At 40.3% G+C, this 10,333-nt stretch overlaps 1 protein-coding gene across 3 annotated transcripts in view; it reads right to left on the reverse strand.

Annotated features, from left to right (window-relative positions):
* ppargc1b (peroxisome proliferator-activated receptor gamma, coactivator 1 beta) overlaps positions 1 to 10,333 on the reverse strand; it is a 247,846-nt gene that overhangs the window by 60,947 nt on the left and 176,566 nt on the right. For all 3 annotated transcript variants that reach the window (XM_020919957.2, XM_055158969.1, XM_055158970.1), the window contains exon 2: positions 10,323 to 10,333. This exon is cut by the window's right edge and continues 175 nt beyond it. In XM_020919957.2, coding sequence (XP_020775616.2) covers positions 10,323 to 10,333 — 11 coding nt within the window. The remainder of the gene's footprint in view (positions 1 to 10,322) is intronic.

A 10,333-nucleotide genomic window follows, 5' to 3' on the forward strand; every position in this document is an offset into this window, starting at 1 on the left:
AGTGACATTGAGTTCATTAACAATTTTCGCCTACTTCAGCACAGAATAGTGATGTTTGTGTCTTGTTGATATTGTGTAGGTGGATGAATGCACTTTGGCCGTTCAGACTGAAGTCACATGTCAAAAGATCAGATATGTTTCAGGAGCACATATCCAAGTGTCCTGGGTCACATTTGAAAAAATCGGATCTGTGTGGTTCAGACTGTCATTAAAAGATCAGATACAGGTCACAATAGGGGCCAAAAAATCAGATTTGGATCACTTCAGGCTGCAGTCTGAACACAGCCATATGACTGAAGGACACATGTTTTCATTTCATCTTTTTAACCACACTTGAGAACCCTTGTATTAAAAGGTGCAGTATGTAATTTCTCTGCTGGAGTGTCAGCTTGTCAGCTTGATTCCATGGAGATGTTTGGCTTTATCTGGAATGTTCCACAGTGTGACATTAAACTTATCCGACCTGTTTAGACTGAGTAAGTGCTGTAATGCTAACAAAATACCAGAAATACATGCATTCTTAAAGTGAGTGCATACACCTCTCTGCAGATCTGATCTGTAATTTGGCCAGGTCCTGTCATCTGCTTGTCTCCATGGCGATAGATAGGTTATTGCCTTGCTTGGAATGTTCCGTGGTATGACTTTAAACATATCCATCTAGCATTTATTCATTACAGGTGTTTCTGTTGTTCAAAAATATAATAATTCCATCTGTGAATAGGGGCGCCTCTCCACAGAGCTGAACTGTAATGAACTGTTTAATCTGCAGGGTGTTTGACATCATTTCGCAGGCAATTCTTGTTGAAATAACCTCAAATTTTCACAGAATCAATAGAAGCAGATCAATATTTTATGTTTACTGTTTGATGTTTGTTCTTTTTCCAGGTTGAGCCGTTCACACTCACAGAGAAGTCATTTTGCGTCTTGGAATATGTTTGGCGAACCAGATCCTTTAGGCCTGCATTATCAGCCTTCCACTTTACATTTTTGGTATCAAGTCCACATTTGTTGGTGAAGTTTTTTCAAATTTTGATTTGAAGGCTGCACAGTCTTGGGTGAGTGTGTGCAGCAGATTCCAAAACACAAACTTATTTCTCTTTGGGAGTGAACGGCTCAACCTGAAAACAGAACAAAAATAAAATATTCAATACCCTGGGTCGGGTCACATTGGTCACATGTGGTGATCGCGGTGGCCCAACATGCACCACCTTGGGCCTCTTAGTACTGCGGTGATTAATTTTTGCAGTTTTTGCGACAGCTCTAATTCCAACAAGAACTACGAAAATTATTGGCGAAATGATGTCAAATATTTTGGGACACCCTGTATTACTCTCGAACACCATAGACAAAGCAATAACGTTTCCATGGAGACATCAGGTGGCGAACCCTCCATCAGAAAAATTACACGATACACTTTTAATTTAAGCAAAACAATTAACTGAAGCTGCTCACGTGTATAATCATTTTTAGAGTGAGTGTTTAGAAAGTCAATGAAGTCTTTACATAATAAATAGTTGGTCAGCTGTGACAGATTCTCTCCAGATAAACCTTATAGACAGATGAGTGCGTTTGGGGACTCTCCTCAGGCTCTTTTCCCTATCTCCTCCCCACAGACGCTGCCCTGAGCAAGATGGCTGCCACCGGAGTAAACACAGCGCCGGGGATGGATGGTGCTCCGCTATTTTCGACAAACAAACCGCTCACTTCTGCTGACTTCTACTTTTAAATGTGTGAAATCATGAAAGGTGAGAGGAGACACTAAAAGCACAGATTCATCATAGCGCCCAGACGTTACTGACAGCCCATTAAGACAAAACCGCTCTGACTCGGATCAAAGTTCAAAGTACCTTCATCGAGATACACAAATAAAAAATGGAAGATGTTTTTTGAAATACTGGACGTTTTGAAGAGGAGGAAGCAATGAAGACGGAGGTGTTTTCTGATTTGAGAAATGATTATGTCATGATTAAAGGCACTGTACCTGATGTATACGCTCTTAAAGGTGCACTGTGTAACCTCTCTGGTGTAGGGTCTGTCACCTACTTGTTTCCATGGAGATGTTTTTGTTTAGCCTGGAATAGGGCTGGGTATCATTAAGAAGTTGCCGATACGATACGTATCTCGATACATAGGCCACGATACGATACATACCTCGATACAGTGAGCTTATGATTCAATACAATATTATATTTCAAATCTATTCAATACAGTAAAAATATTGGCTAATTGATGACTGTGATACTAAAAGTCTTCGTTAAATCACTTCTTGTGCAAAGTTCATATGAAACGCACTCATTTAATCCTCAAAACAGAGAATATGTCAAATGTGTCACATAAATGAGTTTCCTTCCTCTGTACCAGCAATAAAAGTGTAGCGCTGTAACAAAATAATTTACCGTATTTTTCGGACTATAAAGTGGACTTAAAATCCTTTAATTTTCAAAAATTATATAATCCGGTGCGCCTTATTTATTAATTCTGGTTGTACAGGAGGCACGCACTATAGAAGATAATGACACAAGAGACTCCAAACCATGAGAAAACTCAAACCATGAAAAAAATGCCACTTATAGCCCAAAAAATACGATATATTCCACTAAATCCTGTCCTTTAGTCGGAAGCTGAACCACATCAGCGCACAAAGAGCAAGCTGTTTATTTCAGCACTTATAGTTCATGCAACTGAGCCATGTTATTTGAAAAATATCTTTTTGTAAATCATAAACAAATGTGCTCAAAGCTGCATTAAACACATTATTACTCAGTGTATATTTGAGTCGTCCTTGTAGGAAATTAAAAAAACAAACTTAAATGATCCACCCACATTCACATTCATAATCCACATTCACCAAGACAGGGAGGCGACACCGGGTGGATTACGCCACGATCTGCCAATGGATCGTCAATACCTGGACTAAGGATCAGTCTCAAGTGTCGTCCGTTTATTTCGCTTCATGTGCCTTATAACCTGGTGCACCTTATGTATGAAAATAGACGAGAGAATTCAACATTATTGATATTGCACCTTATAATCCGGTACACTTTATAGTGCGAAAAATATCATAGCAGCAGCCCACGATATCGATACTGTATCATCACATTAAAGAATATGATATATCGATATTTCAATATTTTTGCACACCTCTAGCCTGGAATGTCCCGGTATGGCATTAAACTTATCCATCTTGCATTTACTCGATAACTCTGGTTTTATTCACCTAAAAAACGCACATTCCTACTGTGTGAGTGGGCTCGCCTCTCCACAGATCCGACATAAAACAGAGCTAGTTCATTTGGAAACGGTTTCCGGTGGTCCAAAGTTCTTCCTCATTTACCTTACACGTTCTAAACATCGTAATTATTCACCACGATGTGTTTATGAGCGCTTTTCACGACTCTCAAAAACCAGAGCGGTTTGATTTAATGCCACGCTAATGACAACAGCACATTTCCTGATTTTCGGACAATAAAACACTTTATATTTAGATGGAGACAGTACACAGCGGACTTACTTTGACCTCAAGAGCTGTTTATACTATATATCTGTACTTAGACAAGACACACTTTGCTGAAATACATGGAGGGAAAAAAGACAGGTACAGCCAGTTTCCATGACATTAAAGTGCCAATGACAACGATAACTATTAATTTAACCAAAACACAGTCAAGATCACTATATTTAACGTTTAAGATGAAACATTGCCATTTTTTCCCCCTAGTTCGGCCTGGCTAGGTGCGGGCGGGAGTGGGACTGAAAATTCTGTCCTGCACAGACCTCTTCTATATAACTCCTGCATCTGAACAAATGGAATGGAGACATATTCAAGGCCCCACTGTGGAACATTCCAGGTAAAGAAATAGCATCTCCATGGAGACAAGCAAGTAGTGGACCCTCTACCTTAGAAGTTACCGTATTTTCCACACTATTAGGCGCTCTGGATTATAAGACGCACTGTCATTAAATGGTCTATTTTTGAACACAACAGTGTGATGGGTGAGTGGTTTTGTTTGTTTGTGGCGTTCACGGTGACTCTGGGCTTTGTTCAGTTGTGGCGTGTAGGGAGGGTGCTGTCTGGGACCAACGGAATGTTGGCGTGTTCACAGTGACTCAGTTGTTCAGTTGTGTCTAAAGTAGTGTCTAGAAGTGGCACATTGCACTCCCTTTTTCGGTTCGTTCCTCCGTTCCGTTCCTCGTCGGCGTGGAGTGATGAGTGTGTCTGTGGGTGTTTTTCGCTGTGCGGTCGCTGTCTGCTCCGTGTGTGTTTGCGTGCTCTGCGGGTGCTGCGGCTTTGTAGTTTACTGAAGTCGTGCTGGGACACCCGAGTGGATTCGTGTATACGTAGGGTGCTCTGGATTGTCATTTTTTGATGGGGTTGGAGGTTATGAGAGTGCGTCCTATAGTGCTGAAAATACAGTACAAAATGCCTTTACGTCAGTTTTGTCTTTTATTTTTGTTTAATTAAAGGAAATGAATGCTATTTTCAGTTAGGGTTGTGCATTGCTTTGAGTTTGACGATACAATACGTATCATGATATGCTTGCCACGATTCGATATATCACAATATTTCCCTATCCATACAAAAACATAGTATAATACAATATTTCTCGCAGAAAATTGATTAGGCAAGGAGGTAAAAGTAGATGACCATAGTTTTGTGAGGATTCATATTCAGTGGGACGTAGTAAATGAGCAGAACAGTGAATATAAATAATGAATTTGCGAAAAATATTATTTAAAAAATTGATTCGAGTGGCACATTGCGCTCGCTTTTTCAGTTTGTTCCTCTGTTCCGTTCCTCGTCGGCGTGGAGTGATGAGTGTGTCTGCGGGAGTGTTTTACTGCGTGGTCGCTGTCTGCTCCGTGTGTGTTTGCGTGCGCTGCGAGTGGTGCGGTTTGGTGGTTTACTGAAGTTGTGCTGGGACACCTGAGTGGATTTGTGTATAGGGCACTCTGGATTGTGGTCGTTTTTTGATGGGGTTGGAGGCTTAAGAGCGCGCCCTATGGTGCAGAAAATATGTATATAAATATGGTACTGAGCTAGCAGTGGGTAATTAAATATAAGTGTTCATAGACTTAATAAAAAAAGGACAACAGGATATAAACAGTAGCCATAGGTTTCAAGTCAGAACAGCAATTATTTAATACAGTAAAATTACGCATATATAAAAAAATATTCGTTTGCAATTTATGTTGGTACTATAGCTGCCGGTGAAATATCTTTTTTTTTTTAACATCTTGTATAGCCAATTTGAAATGAGAAGTTCTTCACATCTGCTGGTCGTCCATCAAGACGTGACCATTACAAGTAGAACTAATCCTGGTTTTAAAGGTCGAAGGTCAAAGGTTAATGCTGTAACCCTATTCCAAACCAATTTTAAAGGCCTTTCTCAACGTAAATTACTTCACAGGTCAATTCTCGTTAGTTCATTTACTTATACACAATGTACACAAAACTAAGTGTATACATGTCTATCAAATGAAGATAAAGGTCAAGATTTCCTGTTTGATGCCAATATATATATAACATGTCAAGTACTGTTAATAATCAGATCTATTTAGAAATAAAACAAAACCTGGCACAAAAGAACATGTACATCTGCATTCCTGGGTCTCTTCCAAACTGATCAATGGCGGTACATGTGTCTGACTGTGGCATGCAGCTGTAAACAGGAGTTATATTGACAAAGAGAGAAACAGTGCGTCTCTGTTTAAGTCTGTGGAGCAGAGTCGACCTGCTGTCTGCCCCGCTCTCCGTCAGATCAATGGGAAATCACAGGGCCTATAGTATATCATAGGGACGGCTCTGGTGATGTATAATGTTTATACGTGAATGCAATTAAACGGGTTTGGAATGTGGACTAGTCAATAGAAATGTCAGCATGGATTAGTATAAGCATTTACCATAAACCGGAGATTATTTTTCAGCTCTAGTTCAGAGAAAGTGAGTTGGGGTAGAGATGTTAACCACTCTGCCACAGCGTAGTCCTATTAAAACTCGGAATGTACTCGAAAGTGCACCACGCAATTTTTCTAGTGGCAGGTCCTACATGACTTAGTCTACGTTCAGACTGCAGGGCTTAACGCTCAATTCCGATTTTTTGGTGAAATCCGATGTTTTTGCAAGGTTGTTCACATTTCCAATTAAATGTGACTTGTATGTGACTCCAGTGTGAACATTAAACGGCCCAAGTGTCCCGCATGTGCACTGGAGACACGACGACGTCAACCGCAGCGAGCGTGCTCTGTGTTTACTGAAGTTGTCCAAACATGGACGAGAACATTGAGCACCTGGAGATTTTAAAGTTCCTCTCGTACCAGAGCCAAAACATGAACAACTTACTTTTTTTAAGGAGGAGATTGAGAAGAAGGATGAGGTTTTTGGCCGTGGTGTTTTGTGGGACAGCGGCAGCGACGTCCTGTTGAAAGGAACGTGTGGATGTGGAGACGTAAAGGTTGTTTATTTTAAGATAACTTGTCAAGTAAAACGATCTTGCTGCACGGACAGATAATTTCACTACTTTAAAGTCATTTTCTGATAGATTTAAGTGTTTATATCTGAAATTCTGGCTTTTTTGCAGTGTGTTAGGTATGAAAACAAACTCTTGGTTGGAAAAAAGAACCTAATAACAGATGTAAGTAACAGGCCAACCGATACATCAGGCCGATATTTGACCATTTTAGCGTATTGGCTATGGACCTAAAATCTCCAGCACAGATTTGTTGTTTTGATTGACGTACTGCCTAAAGAATACACATAAAGCTTTAATGCAAAGAGATAACTGCACAAAACATGACTACACTGCTTTCTTATAGATCTAGGTTAAAAAAGGGCTGTGGGTGAGTTTTGTAGTTAATTCAAATAAATAATCCCAAAAATATCGGCAGATCTTATCAGAAATAAGTTTCTCTGGATGCAAAACAATCAGTCTCGGTATCAGCCATCTGTCAATCTCTAAAACCAACCTCCAGAAATGTTACATAGTGCATCCTTAAACTGAAGTATTTTTTTCCAGTATTAGGAACATTTTACAATCTGAAAACGACCACTATATTGAGCAGCCGCACAGACAGGAGTAGCATTACACGGGCTAGCACTGGCGCTAACTGCTCCTTTATCTTTTTGTTTGGTTTCCTCTGCTCCATAAAGACACCGGGCTGCAGAATCTAAAGGGAATCGATCAGAGAACCACAATTAGACGGGCATTCCCTGAACTCGAGAGGGCAAAGCTGGGAGATGATAGACTAACTCGGGTTTATGTTACATAGGCTAGTTTGCGATTCCGAAAAATGCCAAAAATATCAGTTGTAGGAGTGTTGCTTGTTTCTGTGGGTATGTCATTGCTCTCAGTGTGACATTAAACAGCTCTATGTTATCTTTATTTAATTATAGGTGGTTTTATAGCTCAAAAATATCTATAAAAAACAGGCATTGTGACTGTGAGCGGGGTCGCCTCTCCGCCTCTTGGTCTGGTTTGGTCTCCATGAAGATAGAAAGGTTTAATACCATAATGTGAATAGGGGTGTGCAAAAATATTGAAATCAATCAACATATCGTATCGTTTAATTCGGTGATACAGTATCGATATAGTGGGCTGCTGTATCGATATATCGCCAAGAGTATTTTTAGGTATATTTTACTAAATGTTTTTATGTAAGAGTTACAGTTGTGTTGACATTTTTACAGTTTTGATGAGTAAAATGGGTGATTTTCATATTACCTTATTTTCTGCACTATAGGGCACACTTAATTTAACCAAAAAATGACTGCGCGCCTTATAATCCAGAGCGCCTTATATATGAATTTATTCGAGTGTCTTAGAACGACTTTAGTAAACTACAAAGCCGCTCCGTTTGCAGCATTATGGCTCCTGTAGTCAGGAGCATCAGGAGTAATACATATTGTGATTCCTTTTAATATCAAAATGCACCTGTCAAGAGACACGCTCACAACGCCCACTTTAAACTCAAGGCGTTTATAAAGTGAAAGTGAATGGGCAGTGGATGAGAGAAGGAGAACACACATTCACCAAGACAGGGAGACAGCACCGAGCGACTTACGCCACAATCTGCCAACGGATCGTGGACACCTGGGCTAAGGATAAGTATCAACTGTGGTCCGAGCTTTCACCAAGACCAGAATCATCACTGAACTGCCAGGGCACAACGCCTGGACGCCATCATCACCCAACTGTTTGAACAATTATGAGTTATTGTGAATACTCTTAATTTAATGCTCTCACACGGTATTTTTTTACGAGTTATAATTGAACAAAGTTGAGAGTTATTGTGAACGTGTTAAATAAAGTTTGACTGACTTATCTAACTGTTGTGTTTCGTTTAATGCGCATTATAGTCCGGTGCGGTTTATATGTGAAAAAAGTTTGAAAATAGACCATTCAATGACAGTGTGTCTTATAATCCAGAGTGCCTATAGTGCGGAAAATATGGCAACTTTGCACAAACTTAGTGGACTTAATGAACTTTTAGTATCACAGCCATGATTTAGTCTTTGTTCTTCACTGAACCGTATCGAATCGACTCAATCGAACATGCACTGTATCGAAAAACGTATCGTATCGGCCTATGTATTGTATTAATCATACTCAGCCATAACTGTGAAACATTCCTGACACAGCAATAACATCTCTATGGAGAAAAGCATTCCACAAACCTGCTGCCAGAAAAGTTACACAATGCACCTTTAAACACACCAAAAGTTAAAATTTTGTGTATTTCTGATCTTGTGAAATGTAGACACCAGGGTTATTAGATTATAATGTTTTTGCATTGGTATGTGTACAGGCGTTGTTCTGTAAAGAAGGAAAAATATTCCATGGACGCACAGAAATCCTACTTCCTTTGAATGAAACTATAAAATTCAGCTGCTATCACTACTCTGTTCCACCTTGTGATGTCATGTGGCGATACTGGAAGTGCACCGCTGTGTTTTTTTAACTCCATACTCTATTTCACTAAAGTCATTTGAAAATTTCAGTCTTGGAATTTCCAGCCTCTACTGAACAAAAGGTTAAAGGTCGCTGCAACTTGAAAACTACCACCGCATGACATCACAACGTTGGACAGAGCATTCTGAGTTTTGGAATAGTAGTAGTTTCTAAGACTGTATTCTAAAAACTCTGAATGAAATATGAATAAAGTTTTTGTTCATGCTTTATTGAGTGTAATTAAAAGTGTAGTTATTATAAAGTGGTACTAAACTCTCTTTATTTGTGTGTGATTTAAACAGATTGTATTGTGGCCCAGCTCAGGACCCGTACATCCTCTGTGAGTGGAGCTGACGGCTCTTTCAGCGCTTGGGTCAGGTGAAGAGAGGAGACATCGACACTTCAGGGGGACAACTCCAGCTCCATTTGTAAACAGCAAAGATTAATCCATCAGTAATAAGAGGACATTTCCTGGAAGTACACAGTGGGGGTATTAAGTTTATTTACCCCCACTCAGAGGCGCCCCGGGGCTGATGGGCAGATGGGTCTGAGTGATCTGTGCGTGACAAAGATTGTGTGCATACTCCTCATACTCATTCTATAAGACATTGCCCCTGCCTAAGGGCACAACAACAGCCTGTACTGGTAACAGCTGGGATCTAACAGCCAACCCTCTGGTTATAAGTCAACCGCTGCACCACCTGCACCACCAGCACCACCAGCACCACCCGACCCACTGTCACTGCGTTTCATATGGTGAATTCTGACAGATAAATTCAAGTGTAATGAATGTTCTATATAAACCCCTGGAGTCTGGAATGAAGTCTGATTGATGGATTGATATAGAAACACTATCGTGGCCACATGCCATGCTCGGTGAGAAACTGGGAGACAGACTCGAGGTTCTGAGTTTCAGTTCGTGGATCAGGTTAAGGCCGAGGATTGAAGACATCATCACCTCCTCACGTCCAAAATGAAGTGTGTTTTTGGAGGAACATGATGGACAGATTAAATTCACATTGAATCTAATGGTGTTTTCTGTAATCAAGATCTGAAGATGTGAATGTGAGACTAATGAAGACACGTCAGGACCCATGTTTGGACATACCAAACTGTCCATCAGCGCTCCCACTCAAACCAAGATCTACAGATACCACCAGATGAACCTCACTCATGCTAAACCAGTGTTCTTTATTTTCCAGCGCATGTGTTTGGAGTTTGGCGAGTGGAATTTGGAGATTGGTAAGTGGAGTTTGGAGTTTGCAGAGTGGAATTTTGAGTTCGGAGAGTGAAGTTTGGAGTTTGGAGAGTGGAGTTTGGAGTTTGGAGTTAGGCATTTGGCGTTTGCAATGCTGTGTTTTGCGTTTGGCGTTGTACCTGGAAGAGCT

This window comes from Boleophthalmus pectinirostris, unplaced genomic scaffold (assembly GCF_026225935.1).
Source record: "Boleophthalmus pectinirostris isolate CB_2022bp ecotype Guang Dong unplaced genomic scaffold, ASM2622593v1 HiC_scaffold_23, whole genome shotgun sequence".
NCBI classification, from domain to species: domain Eukaryota; kingdom Metazoa; phylum Chordata; class Actinopteri; order Gobiiformes; family Gobiidae; genus Boleophthalmus; species Boleophthalmus pectinirostris.